This window comes from Mustelus asterias, unplaced genomic scaffold (assembly GCF_964213995.1).
Source record: "Mustelus asterias unplaced genomic scaffold, sMusAst1.hap1.1 HAP1_SCAFFOLD_348, whole genome shotgun sequence".
NCBI lineage: Eukaryota > Metazoa > Chordata > Chondrichthyes > Carcharhiniformes > Triakidae > Mustelus > Mustelus asterias.
This window is the reverse complement of record NW_027590307.1, coordinates 194191-213491: the sequence shown is the minus strand read 5'-3', so window position 1 is coordinate 213491 and position 19301 is coordinate 194191. Positions and strand designations below refer to the sequence as shown.

Here is a 19301-nt window from a genome sequence, read left to right as displayed (position 1 = left end):
TCGCTGTGAGGCAGCAGTGCTAACCACTGTGTCACCGTGTCGCTGTGAGGCAGCAGCGTTAACCACTGTGCCACCGTGTCACTGTGAGGCAGCAGTGTTAACCACTGTGCCACCGTGTCACTGTGAGGCAGCAGTGTTAACCACTGTGTCACCGTGTCACTGTGAGGCAGCAGTGTTAACCACTGTGTCACCGTGTCACTGTGAGGCAGCAGTGTTAACCACTGTGTCACCGTGTCACTGTGAGGCAGCAGTGTTAACCACTGTGCCACCGTGTCACTGTGAGGCAGCAGTGTTAACCACTGTGTCACCGTGTCGCTGTGAGGCAGCAGCGTTAACCACTGTGCCACCGTGTCACTGTGAGGCAGCAGTGTTAACCACTGTGCCACCGTGTCACTGTGAGACAGCAGCGTTAACCACTGTGCCACCGTGTCACTGTGAGGCAGCAGCGCTAACCACTGTGTCACCGTGTCGCTGTGAGGCAGCAGTGTTAACCACTGTGTCACCGTGTCACTGTGAGACAGCAGCGTTAACCACTGTGTCACCGTGTCACTGTGAGGCAGCAGCGCTAACCACTGTGTCACCGTGTCACTGTGAGGCAGCAGCGTTAACCACTGTGTCACCGTGTCGCTGTGAGGCTGCAGTGCTAACCACTGTGTCACCGTGTCGCTGTGAGGCAGCAGCGTTAACCACTGTGTCACCGTGTCGCTGTGAGGCAGCAGTGCTAACCACTGTGTCACCGTGTCACTGTGAGGCAGCAGCGTTAACCACTGTGTCACCGTGTCGCTGTGAGGCAGCAGTGCTAACCACTGTGTCACCGTGTCGCTGTGAGGCAGCAGTGCTAACCACTGTGTCACCGTGTCACTGTGAGGCAGCAGTGCTAACCACTGTGTCACCGTGTCGCTGTGAGGCAGCAGTGTTAACCACTGTGCCACCGTGTCGCTGTGAGGCAGCAGTGCTAACCACTGTGCCACCGTGTCGCTGTGAGGCAGCAGCGTTAACCACTGTGTCACCGTGTCGCTGTGAGGCAGCAGTGCTAACCACTGTGTCACCGTGTCGCTGTGAGGCAGCAGTGTTAACCACTGTGCCACCGTGTTGCTGTGAGGCAGCAGCGTTAACCACTGTGCCACCGTGTCACTGTGAGGCAGCAGCGTTAACCACTGTGCCACCGTGTCACTGTGAGGCAGCAGTGTTAACCACTGTGTCACCGTGTCACTGTGAGGCAGCAGTGTTAACCACTGTGCCACCGTGTTGCTGTGAGGCAGCAGCGTTAACCACTGTGTCACCGTGTCACTGTGAGGCAGCAGCGTTAACCACTGTGTCACCGTGTCACTGTGAGGCAGCAGTGCGAACCACTGTGCCACCGTGTCACTGTGAGGCAGCAGTGCTAACCACTGTGCCACCGTGTCACTGTGAGGCAGCAGTGCGAACCACTGTGCCACCGTGTCACTGTGAGGCAGCAGCGTTAACCACTGTGTCACCGTGTCACTGTGAGGCAGCAGTGTTAACCACTGTGTCACCGTGTCACTGTGAGGCAGCAGTGTTAACCACTGTGTCACCGTGTCACTGTGAGGCAGCAGCGCTAACCACTGTGCCACCGTGTCGCTGTGAGGCAGCAGAGTTAACCACTGTGTCACCGTGTCACTGTGAGGCAGCAGCGCTAACCACTGTGCCACCGTGTCACTGTGAGGCAGCAGAGTTAACCACTGTGCCACCGTGTCACTGTGAGGCAGCAGCGCTAACCACTGTGCCACCGTGTCACTGTGAGGCAGCAGCGCTAACCACTGTGTCACCGTGTCACTGTGAGGCAGCAGCGCTAACCACTGTGTCACCGTGTCACTGTGAGGCAGCAGCGTTAACCACTGTGTCACCGTGTCGCTGTGAGGCAGCAGTGCGAACCACTGTGCCACCGTGTCACTGTGAGGCAGCAGAGTTAACCACTGTGCCACCGTGTCGCTGTGAGGCAGCAGTGCGAACCACTGTGTCACCGTGTCGCTGTGAGGTAGCAGCGTTAACCACTGTGCCACCGTGTCACTGTGAGGCAGCAGCGTTAACCACTGTGTCACCGTGTCGCTGTGAGGCAGCAGTGCTAACCACTGTGCCACCGTGTCGCTGTGAGGCAGCAGCGTTAACCACTGTGTCACCGTGTCACTGTGAGGCAGCAGTGTTAACCACTGTGCCACCGTGTCGCTGTGAGGCAGCAGCGTTAACCACTGTGTCACCGTGTCACTGTGAGGCAGCAGCGTTAACCACTGTGTCACCGTGTCGCTGTGAGGCAGCAGTGTTAACCACTGTGCCACCGTGTCGCTGTGAGGCAGCAGCGTTAACCACTGTGTCACCGTGTCACTGTGAGGCAGCAGCGTTAACCACTGTGTCACCGTGTCACTGTGAGGCAGCAGCGTTAACCACTGTGCCACCGTGTCGCTGTGAGGCAGCAGCGTTAACCACTGTGTCACCGTGTCACTGTGAGGCAGCAGCGTTAACCACTGTGCCACCGTGTCACTGTGAGGCAGCAGAGTTAACCACTGTGTCACCGTGTCGCTGTGAGGCAGCAGCGTTAACCCACTGTGTCACCGTGTCACTGTGAGGCAGCAGCGTTAACCACTGTGTCACCGTGTCACTGTGAGGCAGCAGCGTTAACCATTGTGCCACCGTGTCGCTGTGAGGCAGCAGCGTTAACCACTGTGCCACCGTGTCACTGTGAGGCAGCAGCGCTAACCACTGTGTCACCGTGTCACTGTGAGGCAGCAGTGCGAACCACTGTGTCACCGTGTCACTGTGAGGCAGCAGAGTTAACCACTGTGCCACCGTGTCGCTGTGAGGCAGCAGTGCGAACCAATGTGTCACCGTGTCGCTGTGAGGTAGCAGCGTTAACCACTGTGTCACCGTGTCGCTGTGAGACAGCAGTGCTAACCACTGTGTCACCGTGTCACTGTGAGGCAGCAGTGCGAACCACTGTGTCACCGTGTCACTGTGAGGCAGCAGCGTTAACCACTGTGTCACCGTGTCACTGTGAGACAGCAGCGTTAACCACTGTGTCACCGTGTCGCTGTGAGACAGCAGTGTTAACCACTGTGTCACCGTGTCGCTGTGAGACAGCAGTGTTAACCACTGTGTCACCGTGTCGCTGTGAGGCAGCAGTGCTAACCACTGTGTCACCGTGTCGCTGTGAGACAGCAGTGTTAACCACTGTGTCACCGTGTCGCTGTGAGGCAGCAGTGCTAACCACTGTGTCACCGTGTCGCTGTGAGACAGCAGTGTTAACCACTGTGTCACCGTGTCACTGTGAGGCAGCAGTGTTAACCACTGTGTCACCGTGTCGCTGTGAGACAGCAGTGTTAACCACTGTGTCACCGTGTCGCTGTGAGGCAGCAGTGCTAACCACTGTGTCACCGTGTCGCTGTGAGGCAGCAGCGTTAACCACTGTGTCACCGTGTCGCTGTGAGACAGCAGTGTTAACCACTGTGTCACCGTGTCGCTGTGAGACAGCAGTGCGAACCACTGTGCCACCGTGTTGCTGTGAGGCAGCAGCGTTAACCACTGTGTCACCGTGTCACTGTGAGGCTGCAGTGTTAACCACTGTGCCACCGTGTCACTGTGAGGCAGCAGTGATAACCCACTGTGTCACCGTGTCACTGTGAGGCAGCAGTGCTAACCACTGTGCCACCGTGTCACTGTGAGGCAGCAGCGTTAACCACTGTGCCACCGTGTCACTGTGAGGCAGCAGCGTTAACCACTGTGCCACCGTGTCACTGTGAGACAGCAGCGTTAACCACTGTGCCACCGTGTCGCTGTGAGGCAGCAGCGTTAACCACTGTGTCACCGTGTCGCTGTGAGGCAGCAGTGCGAACCACTGTGTCACCGTGTCGCTGTGAGGCAGCAGCGTTAACCACTGTGTCACCGTGTCGCTGTGAGGCAGCAGCGTTAACCACTGTGTCACCGTGTCACTGTGAGGCAGCAGCGTTAACCACTGTGCCACCGTGTCACTGTGAGGCAGCAGTGCTAACCACTGTGCCACCGTGTCACTGTGAGGCAGCAGTGCGAACCACTGTGCCACCGTGTCACTGTGAGGCAGCAGCGTTAACCACTGTGTCACCGTGTCGCTGTGAGGCAGCAGCGTTAACCACTGTGCCACCGTGTCGCTGTGAGGCAGCAGCGCTAACCACTGTGCCACCGTGTCGCTGTGAGGCAGCAGCGCTAACCACTGTGCCACCGTGTCACTGTGAGGCAGCAGCGTGAACCACTGTGCCACCGTGTCACTGTGAGGCAGCAGCGCTAACCACTGTGTCACCGTGTCACTGTGAGGCAGCAGCGTTAACCACTGTGCCACCGTGTCACTGTGAGGCAGCAGAGTTAACCACTGTGTCACCGTGTCGCTGTGAGGCAGCAGTGCGAACCACTATGCCACCGTGTCACTGTGAGGCAGCAGAGTTAACCACTGTGCCACCGTGTCGCTGTGAGGCAGCAGTGCGAACCACTGTGTCACCGTGTCGCTGTGAGGTAGCAGCGTTAACCACTGTGCCACCGTGTCACTGTGAGGCAGCAGCGTTAACCACTGTGTCACCGTGTCGCTGTGAGGCAGCAGTGCTAACCACTGTGCCACCGTGTCGCTGTGAGGCAGCAGTGCTAACCACTGTGCCACCGTGTCGCTGTGAGGCAGCAGCGTTAACCACTGTGTCACCGTGTCACTGTGAGGCAGCAGTGTTAACCACTGTGCCACCGTGTCGCTGTGAGGCAGCAGCGTTAACCACTGTGCCACCGTGTCACTGTGAGGCAGCAGCGTTAACCACTGTGTCACCGTGTCACTGTGAGGCAGCAGCGTTAACCACTGTGTCACCGTGTCGCTGTGAGGCAGCAGTGTTAACCACTGTGCCACCGTGTCGCTGTGAGGCAGCAGCGTTAACCACTGTGTCACCGTGTCACTGTGAGGCAGCAGCGTTAACCACTGTGCCACCGTGTCACTGTGAGGCAGCAGAGTTAACCACTGTGTCACCGTGTCGCTGTGAGGCAGCAGCGTTAACCCACTGTGTCACCGTGTCACTGTGAGGCAGCAGCGTTAACCACTGTGTCACCGTGTCACTGTGAGGCAGCAGCGTTAACCATTGTGCCACCGTGTCGCTGTGAGGCAGCAGCGTTAACCACTGTGCCACCGTGTCACTGTGAGGCAGCAGCGCTAACCACTGTGTCACCGTGTCACTGTGAGGCAGCAGTGCGAACCACTGTGTCACCGTGTCACTGTGAGGCAGCAGAGTTAACCACTGTGCCACCGTGTCGCTGTGAGGCAGCAGTGCGAACCAATGTGTCACCGTGTCGCTGTGAGGTAGCAGCGATAACCACTGTGTCACCGTGTCGCTGTGAGACAGCAGTGCTAACCACTGTGTCACCGTGTCACTGTGAGGCAGCAGTGCGAACCACTGTGCCACCGTGTCACTGTGAGGCAGCAGTGTTAACCACTGTGTCACCGTGTCGCTGTGAGGCAGCAGTGCGAACCACTGTGTCACCGTGTCACTGTGAGGCAGCAGTGCGAACCACTGTGTCACCGTGTCACTGTGAGGCAGCAGCGTTAACCACTGTGTCACCGTGTCACTGTGAGGCAGCAGTGCGAACCACTGTGTCACCGTGTCACTGTGAGGCAGCAGCGTTAACCACTGTGTCACCGTGTCGCTGTGAGGCAGCAGTGCTAACCACTGTGTCACCGTGTCGCTGTGAGGCAGCAGCGTTAACCACTGTGTCACCGTGTCGCTGTGAGACAGCAGTGTTAACCACTGTGTCACCGTGTCGCTGTGAGACAGCAGTGCGAACCACTGTGCCACTGTGTTGCTGTGAGGCAGCAGCGTTAACCACTGTGTCACCGTGTCACTGTGAGGCAGCAGTGTTAACCACTGTGTCACCGTGTCACTGTGAGGCTGCAGTGTTAACCACTGTGCCACCGTGTCACTGTGAGGCAGCAGTGATAACCCACTGTGTCACCGTGTCACTGTGAGGCAGCAGTGCTAACCACTGTGCCACCGTGTCACTGTGAGGCAGCAGCGTTAACCACTGTGCCACCGTGTCACTGTGAGGCAGCAGTGTTAACCACTGTGTCACCGTGTCACTGTGAGGCAGCAGCGTTAACCACTGTGCCACCGTGTCACTGTGAGACAGCAGCGTTAACCACTGTGCCACCGTGTCGCTGTGAGGCAGCAGCGTTAACCACTGTGTCACCGTGTCGCTGTGAGGCAGCAGTGCGAACCACTGTGTCACCGTGTCACTGTGAGGCAGCAGCGTTAACCACTGTGTCACCGTGTCGCTGTGAGGTAGCAGCGTTAACCACTGTGCCACCGTGTCACTGTGAGGCAGCAGCGTTAACCACTGTGCCACCGTGTCGCTGTGAGGCAGCAGCGTTAACCACTGTGTCACCGTGTCGCTGTGAGGCAGCAGCGTTAACCACTGTGCCACCGTGTCGCTGTGAGGCAGCAGCGTTAACCACTGTGTCACCGTGTCGCTGTGAGGTAGCAGTGTTAACCACTGTGCCACCGTGTCACTGTGAGGCAGCAGCGTTAACCACTGTGCCACCGTGTCACTGTGAGGCAGCAGCGTTAACCACTGTGCCACCGTGTCGCTGTGAGGCAGCAGTGTTAACCACTGTGTCACCGTGTCGCTGTGAGGCAGCAGTGCTAACCACTGTGTCACCGTGTCACTGTGAGGCAGCAGTGCTAACCATTGTGTCACCGTGTCGCTGTGAGGCAGCAGTGCGAACCACTGTGCCACCGTGTCACTGTGAGGCAGCAGCGTTAACCACTGTGTCACCGTGTCACTGTGAGGCAGCAGTGCGAACCACTGTGCCACCGTGTCGCTGTGAGGCAGCAGCGTTAACCACTGTGCCACCGTGTCGCTGTGAGGCAGCAGCGTTAACCACTGTGTCACCGTGTCGCTGTGAGACAGCAGTGCTAACCACTGTGTCACCGTGTCGCTGTGAGGCAGCAGTGCTAACCACTGTGTCACCGTGTCGCTGTGAGGCAGCAGCGCTAACCACTGTGCCACCGTGTCACTGTGAGGCAGCAGCGTTAACCACTGTGCCACCGTGTCACTGTGAGGCAGCAGCGTTAACCACTGTGCCACCGTGTCACTGAGAGGCAGCAGCGTTAACCACTGTGTCACCGTGTCACTGTGACGCAGCAGCGCTAACCACTGTGTCACCGTGTCACTGTGAGGCAGCAGCGTTAACCACTGTGCCACCGTGTCGCTGTGAGGCAGCAGCGTTAACCACTGTGCCACCGTGTCGCTGTGAGGCAGCAGTGTTAACCACTGTGTCACCGTGTCGCAGTGAGGCAGCAGTGCTAACCACTGTGCCACCGTGTCACTGTGAGGCAGCAGTGCGAACCACTGTGTCACCGTGTCGCTGTGAGGCAGCAGCGTTTACCACTGTGCCACCGTGTCGCTGTGAGGCAGCAGCGTTAACCACTGTGTCACCGTGTCACTGTGAGGCAGCAGTGATAACCACTGTGTCACCGTGTCGCTGTGAGGCAGCAGTGTTAACCACTGTGTCACCGTGTCGCAGTGAGGCAGCAGTGTTAACCACTGTGTCACCGTGTCGCTGTGAGGCAGCAGTGATAACCCACTGTGTCACCGTGTCGCTGTGAGGCAGCAGTGCTAACCACTGTGCCACCGTGTCACTGTGAGGCAGCAGTGATAACCCACTGTGTCACCGTGTCGCTGTGAGGCAGCAGTGCTAACCACTGTGCCACCGTGTCACTGTGAGGCAGCAGTGATAACCCACTGTGTCACCGTGTCGCTGTGAGGCAGCAGTGCTAACCACTGTGCCACCGTGTCACTGTGAGGCAGCAGTGATAACCCACTGTGCCACCGTGTCACTGTGAGGCAGCAGCGTTAACCACTGTGCCACCGTGTCACTGTGAGACAGCAGCGTTAACCACTGTGCCACCGTGTCACTGTGAGGCAGCAGTGATAACCCACTGTGTCACCGTGTCGCTGTGAGGCAGCAGTGCTAACCACTGTGCCACCGTGTCACTGTGAGGCAGCAGTGATAACCCACTGTGTCACCGTGTCGCTGTGAGGCAGCAGTGCTAACCACTGTGCCACCGTGTCACTGTGAGGCAGCAGTGATAACCCACTGTGCCACCGTGTCACTGTGAGGCAGCAGCGTTAACCACTGTGCCACCGTGTCACTGTGAGACAGCAGCGTTAACCACTGTGTCACCGTGTCACTGTGAGGCAGCAGCGTTAACCACTGTGCCACCGTGTCGCTGTGAGGTAGCAGCGTTAACCACTGTGTCACCGTGTCGCTGTGAGGCAGCAGTGTTAACCACTGTGTCACCGTGTCACTGTGAGGCAGCAGCGTTAACCACTGTGCCACCGTGTCGCTGTGAGGTAGCAGCGTTAACCACTGTGTCACCGTGTCGCTGTGAGGCAGCAGCGTTAACCACTGTGTCACCGTGTCACTGTGAGGCAGCAGCGTTAACCACTGTGCCACCGTGTCGCTGTGAGGCAGCAGCGTTAACCACTGTGCCACCGTGTCACTGTGAGGCAGCAGCGTTAACCACTGTGCCACCGTGTCACTGTGAGGCAGCAGAGTTAACCACTGTGTCACCGTGTCGCTGTGAGGCAGCAGCGTTAACCCACTGTGTCACCGTGTCACTGTGAGGCAGCAGCGTTAACCACTGTGTCACCGTGTCACTGTGAGGCAGCAGCGTTAACCATTGTGCCACCGTGTCGCTGTGAGGCAGCAGCGTTAACCACTGTGCCACCGTGTCACTGTGAGGCAGCAGCGCTAACCACTGTGTCACCGTGTCACTGTGAGGCAGCAGTGCGAACCACTGTGTCACCGTGTCACTGTGAGGCAGCAGAGTTAACCACTGTGCCACCGTGTCGCTGTGAGGCAGCAGTGCGAACCAATGTGTCACCGTGTCGCTGTGAGGTAGCAGCGATAACCACTGTGTCACCGTGTCGCTGTGAGACAGCAGTGCTAACCACTGTGTCACCGTGTCACTGTGAGGCAGCAGTGCGAACCACTGTGCCACCGTGTCACTGTGAGGCAGCAGTGTTAACCACTGTGTCACCGTGTCGCTGTGAGGCAGCAGTGCGAACCACTGTGTCACCGTGTCACTGTGAGGCAGCAGTGCGAACCACTGTGTCACCGTGTCACTGTGAGGCAGCAGCGTTAACCACTGTGTCACCGTGTCACTGTGAGGCAGCAGCGTTAACCACTGTGTCACCGTGTCACTGTGAGGCAGCAGTGCGAACCACTGTGTCACCGTGTCACTGTGAGGCAGCAGCGTTAACCACTGTGTCACCGTGTCGCTGTGAGGCAGCAGTGCTAACCACTGTGTCACCGTGTCGCTGTGAGGCAGCAGCGTTAACCACTGTGTCACCGTGTCGCTGTGAGACAGCAGTGTTAACCACTGTGTCACCGTGTCGCTGTGAGACAGCAGTGCGAACCACTGTGCCACTGTGTTGCTGTGAGGCAGCAGCGTTAACCACTGTGTCACCGTGTCACTGTGAGGCAGCAGTGTTAACCACTGTGTCACCGTGTCACTGTGAGGCTGCAGTGTTAACCACTGTGCCACCGTGTCACTGTGAGGCAGCAGTGTTAACCACTGTGTCACCGTGTCACTGTGAGGCAGCAGTGCTAACCACTGTGCCACCGTGTCACTGTGAGGCAGCAGCGTTAACCACTGTGCCACCGTGTCACTGTGAGGCAGCAGTGTTAACCACTGTGTCACCGTGTCACTGTGAGGCAGCAGCGTTAACCACTGTGCCACCGTGTCACTGTGAGACAGCAGCGTTAACCACTGTGCCACCGTGTCGCTGTGAGGCAGCAGCGTTAACCACTGTGTCACCGTGTCGCTGTGAGGCAGCAGTGCGAACCACTGTGTCACCGTGTCACTGTGAGGCAGCAGCGTTAACCACTGTGTCACCGTGTCGCTGTGAGGTAGCAGCGTTAACCACTGTGCCACCGTGTCACTGTGAGGCAGCAGCGTTAACCACTGTGCCACCGTGTCGCTGTGAGGCAGCAGCGTTAACCACTGTGTCACCGTGTCGCTGTGAGGCAGCAGCGTTAACCACTGTGTCACCATGTCACTGTGAGGCAGCAGCGTTAACCACTGTGTCACCGTGTCGCTGTGAGGCAGCAGCGTTAACCACTGTGCCACCGTGTCGCTGTGAGGCAGCAGCGTTAACCACTGTGTCACCGTGTCGCTGTGAGGTAGCAGTGTTAACCACTGTGCCACCGTGTCACTGTGAGGCAGCAGCGTTAACCACTGTGCCACCGTGTCACTGTGAGGCAGCAGCGTTAACCACTGTGCCACCGTGTCGCTGTGAGGCAGCAGTGTTAACCACTGTGTCACCGTGTCGCTGTGAGGCAGCAGTGCTAACCACTGTGTCACCGTGTCACTGTGAGGCAGCAGTGCTAACCATTGTGTCACCGTGTCGCTGTGAGGCAGCAGTGTTAACCACTGTGCCACCGTGTCACTGTGAGGCAGCAGCGTTAACCACTGTGTCACCGTGTCACTGTGAGGCAGCAGTGCTAACCACTGTGTCACCGTGTCGCTGTGAGGCAGCAGCGTTAACCACTGTGCCACCGTGTCGCTGTGAGGCAGCAGCGTTAACCACTGTGTCACCGTGTCGCTGTGAGGCAGCAGCGTTAACCACTGTGTCACCGTGTCGCTGTGAGACAGCAGTGCTAACCACTGTGTCACCGTGTCGCTGTGAGGCAGCAGTGCTAACCACTGTGTCACCGTGTCGCTGTGAGGCAGCAGCGCTAACCACTGTGCCACCGTGTCACTGTGAGGCAGCAGCGTTAACCACTGTGCCACCGTGTCACTGTGAGGCAGCAGCGTTAACCACTGTGCCACCGTGTCACTGAGAGGCAGCAGCGTTAACCACTGTGTCACCGTGTCACTGTGACGCAGCAGCGCTAACCACTGTGTCACCGTGTCACTGTGAGGCAGCAGCGTTAACCACTGTGCCACCGTGTCGCTGTGAGGCAGCAGCGTTAACCACTGTGCCACCGTGTCGCTGTGAGGCAGCAGTGTTAACCACTGTGTCACCGTGTCGCAGTGAGGCAGCAGTGCTAACCACTGTGCCACCGTGTCACTGTGAGGCAGCAGTGCGAACCACTGTGTCACCGTGTCGCTGTGAGGCAGCAGCGTTTACCACTGTGCCACCGTGTCGCTGTGAGGCAGCAGCGTTAACCACTGTGTCACCGTGTCACTGTGAGGCAGCAGTGATAACCACTGTGTCACCGTGTCGCTGTGAGGCAGCAGTGTTAACCACTGTGTCACCGTGTCGCAGTGAGGCAGCAGTGTTAACCACTGTGTCACCGTGTCGCTGTGAGGCAGCAGTGATAACCCACTGTGTCACCGTGTCGCTGTGAGGCAGCAGTGCTAACCACTGTGCCACCGTGTCACTGTGAGGCAGCAGTGATAACCCACTGTGTCACCGTGTCGCTGTGAGGCAGCAGTGCTAACCACTGTGCCACCGTGTCACTGTGAGGCAGCAGTGATAACCCACTGTGTCACCGTGTCGCTGTGAGGCAGCAGTGCTAACCACTGTGCCACCGTGTCACTGTGAGGCAGCAGTGATAACCCACTGTGCCACCGTGTCACTGTGAGGCAGCAGCGTTAACCACTGTGCCACCGTGTCACTGTGAGACAGCAGCGTTAACCACTGTGTCACCGTGTCACTGTGAGGCAGCAGTGTTAACCACTGTGTCACCGTGTCACTGTGAGGCAGCAGCGTTAACCACTGTGCCACCGTGTCGCTGTGAGGTAGCAGCGTTAACCACTGTGTCACCGTGTCGCTGTGAGGCAGCAGTGTTAACCACTGTGTCACCGTGTCACTGTGAGGCAGCAGCGTTAACCACTGTGCCACCGTGTCGCTGTGAGGTAGCAGCGTTAACCACTGTGTCACCGTGTCGCTGTGAGGCAGCAGCGTTAACCACTGTGTCACCGTGTCACTGTGAGGCAGCAGCGTTAACCACTGTGCCACCGTGTCGCTGTGAGGCAGCAGCGTTAACCACTGTGTCACCGTGTCGCTGTGAGGCTGCAGTGCGAACCACTGTGTCACCGTGTCGCTGTGAGGCAGCAGCGTTAATCACTGTGCCGCCGTGTCACTGTGAGGCAGCAGCGTTAACCACTGTGCCACCGTGTCGCTGTGAGGCAGCAATGTTAACCACTGTGCCACCGTGTCGCTGTGAGGCAGCAGTGCGAACCACTGTGTCACCGTGTCACTGTGAGGCAGCAGTGCTAACCACTGTGTCACCGTGTCACTGTGAGGCAGCAGTGCGAACCACTGTGTCACCGTGTCACTGTGAGGCAGCAGTGCTAACCACTGTGTCACCGTGTCGCAGTGAGGCAGCAGTGTTAACCACTGTGCCACCGTGTCGCAGTGAGGCAGCAGTGTTAACCACTGTGCCACCGTGTCACTGTGAGGCAGCAGAGTTAACCACTGTGTCACCGTGTCACTGTGAGGCAGCAGTGCGAACCACTGTGCCACCGTGTCGCAGTGAGGCAGCAGTGTTAACCACTGTGTCACCGTGTCACTGTGAGGCAGCAGCGTTAACCACTGTGTCACCGTGTCGCTGTGAGACAGCAGTGTTAACCACTGTGTCACCGTGTCACTGTGAGGCAGCAGTGTTAACCACTGTGCCACCGTGTCACTGTGAGGCAGCAGTGTTAACCACTGTGTCACCGTGTCACTGTGAGGCAGCAGAGTTAACCACTGTGTCACCGTGTCACTGTGAGGCAGCAGTGTTAACCACTGTGCCACCGTGTCACTGTGAGGCAGCAGAGTTAACCACTGTGCCACCGTGTCACTGTGAGGCAGCAGCGTTAACCACTGTGCCACCGTGTCACTGTGAGGCAGCAGAGTTAACCACTGTGTCACCGTGTCGCTGTGAGGCAGCAGTGATAACCACTGTGCCACCGTGTCGCTGTGAGGCAGCAGTGCGAACCACTGTGTCACCGTGTCGCTGTGAGATAGCAGCGTTAACCACTGTGTCACCGTGTCACTGTGAGGCAGCAGTGTTAACCACTGTGCCACCGTGTCGCTGTGAGGCAGCAGTGTTAACCACTGTGTCACCGTGTCGCTGTGAGACAGCAGTGCTAACCACTGTGTCACCGTGTCACTGTGAGGCAGCAGAGTTAACCCACTGTGTCACCGTGTCGCTGTGAGGCAGCAGTGCGAACCACTGTGTCACCGTGTCGCTGTGAGGCAGCAGCGTTAACCACTGTGTCACCGTGTCACTGTGAGGCAGCAGTGCGAACCACTGTGTCACCGTGTCGCTGTGAGGTAGCAGCGTTAACCACTGTGTCACCGTGTCGCTGTGAGACAGCAGTGCTAACCACTGTGTCACCGTGTCGCTGTGAGGCAGCAGTGTTAACCACTGTGCCACCGTGTCACTGTGAGGCAGCAGCGTTAACCACTGTGTCACCGTGTCACTGTGAGGCAGCAGTGCGAACCACTGTGTCACCGTGTCGCAGTGAGGCAGCAGTGTTAACCACTGTGTCACCGTGTCACTGTGAGGCAGCAGAGTTAACCACTGTGTCACCGTGTCGCTGTGAGGCAGCAGAGTTAACCACTGTGCCACCGTGTCACTGTGAGGCAGCAGTGTTAACCACTGTGTCACCGTGTCACTGTGAGGCAGCAGTGTTAACCACTGTGCCACCGTGTCGCAGTGAGGCAGCAGTGTTAACCACTGTGTCACCGTGTCACTGTGAGGCAGCAGAGTTAACCACTGTGTCACCGTGTCGCTGTGAGGCAGCAGAGTTAACCACTGTGTCACCGTGTCACTGTGAGGCAGCAGTGATAACCACTGTGTCACCGTGTCACTGTGAGGCAGCAGAGTTAACCACTGTGCCACCGTGTCACTGTGAGGCAGCAGCGTTAACCACTGTGCCACCGTGTCACTGTGAGGCAGCAGCGCTAACCACTGTGTCACCGTGTCACTGTGAGGCAGCAGAGTTAACCACTGTGTCACCGTGTCACTGTGAGGCAGCAGCGTTAACCACTGTGTCACCGTGTCGCTGTGAGGCAGCAGTGCGAACCACTGTGTCACCGTGTCGCTGTGAGGCAGCAGTGATAACCACTGTGCCACCGTGTCGCTGTGAGGCAGCAGTGCGAACCACTGTGTCACCGTGTCGCTGTGAGGTAGCAGTGCTAACCACTGTGTCACCGTGTCGCTGTGAGACAGCAGTGCTAACCACTGTGTCACCGTGTCACTGTGAGGCAGCAGTGCGAACCACTGTGTCACCGTGTCGCTGTGAGGCAGCAGTGTTAACCACTGTGCCACCGTGTCACTGTGAGGCAGCAGTGATAACCCACTGTGCCACCGTGTCGCTGTGAGGCAGCAGCGTTAACCACTGTGCCACCGTGTCACTGTGAGGCAGCAGCGTTAACCACTGTGCCACCGTGTCGCTGTGAGGTAGCAGCGTTAACCACTGTGCCACCGTGTCGCTGTGAGGCAGGAGCGTTAACCACTGTGTCACCGTGTCGCTGTGAGGCAGCAGCGTTAATCACTGTGCCGCCGTGTCACTGTGAGGCAGCAGCGTTAACCACTGTGCCACCGTGTCACTGTGAGGCAGCAATGTTAACCACTGTGCCACCGTGTCGCTGTGAGGCAGCAGCGTTAACCACTGTGCCACCGTGTCACTGTGAGGCAGCAGTGTTAACCACTGTGCCACCGTGTCGCTGTGAGGCAGCAGTGTTAACCACTGTGCCACCGTGTCGCTGTGAGGCAGCAGTGCTAACCACTGTGTCACCGTGTCGCTGTGAGGCAGCAGTGTTAACCACTGTGCCACCGTGTCGCTGTGAGGCAGCAGCGTTAACCACTGTGCCACCGTGTCACTGTGAGGCAGCAGCGTTAACCACTGTGCCACCGTGTCACTGTGAGGCAGCAGCGTTAACCACTGTGCCACCGTGTCACTGTGAGGCAGCAGTGCTAACCACTGTGTCACCGTGTCGCTGTGAGGCAGCAGTGCTAACCACTGTGTCACCGTGTCGCTGTGAGGCAGCAGTGATAACCACTGTGTCACCGTGTTGCTGTGAGGCAGCAGCGCGAACCACTGTGCCACCGTGTCACTGTGAGGCAGCAGTGTTAACCACTGTGCCACCGTGTCGCTGTGAGACAGCAGTGTTAACCACTGTGCCACCGTGTCGCTGTGAGACAGCAGCGTTAACCACTGTGCCACCGTGTCGCTGTGAGGCAGCAGTGAAAACCACTGTGCCACCGTGTCACTGTGAGGCAGCAGCGTTAACCACTGTGCCACCGTGTCACTGTGAGGCAGCAGTTTTAACCACTGCGCCACCGTGTCACTGTGAGGCAGCAGCGTTAACCACTGTGCCACCGTGTCACTGTGAGGCAGCAGTTTTAACCACTGTGTCACCGTGTCGCTGTGAGGCAGCAGCGTTAACCACTGTGTCACCGTGTCACTGTGAGGCAGCAGTGTTAACCACTGTGTCACCGTGTCACTGTGAGGCAGCAGCGTTAACCACTGTGTCACCGTGTCACTGTGAGGCAGCAGCGTTAACCACTGTGTCACCGTGTCACTGTGAGGCAGCAACGTTAACCACTGTGCCACCGTGTCACTGTGAGGCAGCAACGTTAACCACTGTGCCACCGTGTCACTGTGAGGCAGCAGCGTTAACCACTGTGTCACCGTGTCGCTGTGAGGCAGCAGTGATAACCACTGTGTCACCGTGTCGCTGTGAGGCAGCAGCGTTAACCACTGTGTCACCGTGTCGCTGTGAGGCAGCAGTGCGAACCACTCTTGTTGGAGGAGGTGGTCATTGTCTGACATTTGTGTGGTGCGAATGTTACTTGTCATTTGTCAGCCCAGGCCTGGACATTGTCCAGATCTTTCTGCATCTGGACATGGACTGCTTCAGTATCTGAGGAGTCGCGAATGGTGCTGAAGATTGAACAATCATCGGCAAACACCCCCATTCTGACTTTATGATGGAGGGAAGGCCATTGATGGAGCAGCTGAAGATGGTTGGGACTAGGACACAACCCTGAGGAACTCCTGCAAAGATGACACTGAATCACACAATTGTTACGGTGCAGAAGGAGGCCATTTGGCCCATTGTGTCTATACCGGCTCTCCAAACCAGCATCGTGACTTAGTGCCATTTCTCTGCCTTTTTCTGCACATTGTTTCTATTCAAATATTTATCTAATACCCTCCATTGAACCTGCCTTCACCACACTTCCAGCCAGTGCGTTCCAGACCCCAACCACTCGCTGCGTGAAAACGTTTTCTCTCACTTCCCATTTGCTTCTTTTGGAAATCATTTTAAATCTGTGCCCTCTCGTTCTCGATCCTTTTACGAGTGGGAACAGTTTCTCCCGATCTACCCTGCCCTGTTCCCTCGTGGTTTTGAACATCTCTTCAAAACTCCTATCAGCCACCTTCTCTCCAAGGAGAACAGTCCCAATCTTTCCAACCTATCCTCGTAACTGAAGTTTCTCACCCTGGAACCATCCTTGTAAACCTCGACTGCACTCTCTGCAATGTGTTCACATCCTTCCAATAGTGTGGCGCCCAGAACTGTGCACAATATTCCAGCTGAGGTCCAACTAGTGTCTTGTATAAGTTCAGCATAACCTCTTTGCTCTTCCCGAGGTCGGTGGTGACGTTCACGAGGGGTCATAGGTTCAAGGTGAGGGGGGGGAGGTTTAGCACGGATATCAGAAGGACATATTTTACACAGAGGGTGGTGGGGGCCTGGAATGCGCTGCCAGGCAAGGTGGTGGAGGCGGACACACTGGGAACGTTTAAGACTTATCTAGATAGCCACATGAACGGAGTGGGAATGGAGGGATACAAAAGAATGGTCTAGTTTGGACTAGGGAGCGGCACGGGCTTGGAGGGCCGAAGGGCCTGTTCCTGTGCTGTATTGGTCTTTGTTCTTTGTTCTTGTACTCTCTGCCCAGAATATAATGTGTTTTATTAACTACTCTCTCCCTCTGTTCCTGCCGCCTTCAGTGATCTATGCACAGATATACCCAGCTCCCTCTGCTTGTGTCCCTGCAAGAATTTTACCAAATTTCCAACCAAAATGCATCACCTCACACTTTTCCGCATTGAACTTCATCCGCTGCATATCTTCCTATAGCTCTGACCTTGACCACTGACCTCTGACCTCTCCCCTTGCCCCCGCAGGTGAAGGACGGGACCCGGTGCAGTCCGCACAGTGACGCCGTTTGCGTCAGGGGCCGGTGCATCAAGACTGGTTGCAATGGGGTCATCGGGTCGAGGAGACGGTACAACAAGTGTGGCGTGTGCGGCGGAGCGGAGGTGCTCTGCCAACGCGTCATCAGACGCTTCCGGAACTGGACGTGAGTCGAAGCGCGTGGCACCTCTGAGCCTCCGGCCCCTCAGCCCCCTTCCCCAACACCTGGCCCTCCCGACCCTCGACCCCCCTGCTATATTTCCTTGACCCTTAAACTCCCAGGTACAAACGCGGCACTCATTGGCCCCTCCGCCCCGAAGAGGTTGTCCCCAACCTCCCGTGACCTCTGACCCCCTTGACATTTTAGCATCCAGCCATTGAACACTCACTTGCTCCTGTCCCAATCCCCTGGGATCTCATGACCTCCCCCACCCCTTGGCCTTTGAACCCCGACCCCTCGCCCCCTTGACCCCTGTGTCATTGGAGTGCGGTCGATGGATGAAAAAACTTGATGATTAATGACTAAAGACTCTCCTCTCTCTCTTCCAGGATCAACTACAGCGACGTGGCTGTCATTCCTGCCGGAGCTGCCAATTTCAAAGCACGGCAGGAGTTTAGGCGAGGGCAGGCTGTGTTCACGGCCTACCTGGCACTGAAGAAGTCGGACGGGACCTACATCCTCAATGGAAACACCCAGATCTCAGGCTTTGAGAGCTTGCTAAGTGTGGGCGGGGTGGCCCTGCGCTACACAGGGTGGACCCCGAAACGGGACGCACTGGAGGCCATCACCCACGGAGCACTGACCGAGCCACTGACCCTCCAGGTCTACAACCCGAGCAAGCAGAGGGTGGTCAGGATCCTCTACTCTTACTATGTGCGCAGAGCAAAGGCGCGAGGACAAGGGCAGGGTGGCGCGCTTGGGTCCACCCCCAGAATGCCCGCTGGAACAGCCACTCACGCACTCCTCAACCTCACACTGCCCACTCAGGTGCCCACTCTGGCACTGTACAGCACCACACAGCCCACTGCCATACTGCCCACTGCCACAATGCCCACTGTCACACTGCCCAATGCCACACTGACCACTGTCACACTGCCCACTGCCACAGTGACCCCTCACACCTCCGCACTGAGGGTGCCCACTGCCACACTGCCCACTGGCAGAGTACCCACTGGTAGAGTGCCCCCTCACGCACCCACTCTGGGTGTGCCCAACACCGCACTGCCTAATGCCACAGTGACACCTCATGTGCCTCCGACTGAACTGCCCACCTCCCCACTGCCCACCGCCACAGTGCCCTCTCCCACACCAGCTCCAACGCTGCCAGCCCCAGCACAGCCCAGTGACACCCAGCCTCCCACAACGTCCAGGCCCCCACTGCCTGCCTCCATGCCCATTCCGGTCAAGAAACCATTCACAAAATGGGACACAGGGCGCTGGCAATCTTGCTCCGTCAAATGCGGAGTGGGCTGGCGTGTTCGGTGGGTACGCTGCCTCGACAGTAATGGCATTCCCTCGGGCAGGTGCAAGAAGAAGAAGAAACCAACGACCATGGCGTTATGTGTGATGCGGAACTGCTGAGCAGGTACGAGGCAAAGGGCTTCCCTCTCTCTGCCAGGTTACCTCCCCTCAAACCAGACCCATCAAACACTCCCAGGACAGGTACAGCACGGGGTTAGATACAGAGTAAAGCTCCCTCTACACTGTCCCCATCAAACACTCCCAGGACAGGTACAGCACAGAGTTAAATACTGAATAAAGTTCCCGTAACATTTTCAATTATTGATTGTGTTTAAATGTTCGGCTGATAACATTTGCTGATGAATACAGATGGATCTGTAACAGACGGTCCGATTTTAGAATGCTCCCATTGCATTCCTTTAAATTCCTCACTCAAATAAATCGATATTTTGCCAACATCTACTTATGTCTGTTTGGTCACTGAAAATGAGATTCACTTCTCATTTCTTTGAGAATCCTGTGACGAACAACTCACCTCCTGACTCTCCGGGCAAGAGGAGAGTGTGATGGAAAACTCCCCACTTGCCTGGATGGGTGCAACTCCAGCGACACCATCCAAGACAGAGCAGCCCGCTTCATTGTTGCCCCATCCACAAACATTCAATCCCTC

General features: G+C 57.2%; 1 protein-coding gene across 1 annotated transcript in view; it reads left to right on the top strand.

Annotated features, from left to right (window-relative positions):
* LOC144486461 (A disintegrin and metalloproteinase with thrombospondin motifs 4-like) overlaps nt 1–19091 on the top strand; it is a 100672-nt gene extending 81581 nt beyond the window's left edge. The window contains exons 7-8 of the mRNA XM_078204495.1: nt 17160–17335; nt 17719–19091. Of these exons, the coding sequence (XP_078060621.1) occupies nt 17160–17335; nt 17719–18751 (1209 nt within the window). The 3' untranslated portion in view covers nt 18752–19091. The remainder of the gene's footprint in view (nt 1–17159; nt 17336–17718) is intronic.
* The last annotated feature ends 210 nt before the right edge of the window (nt 19092–19301 follow it).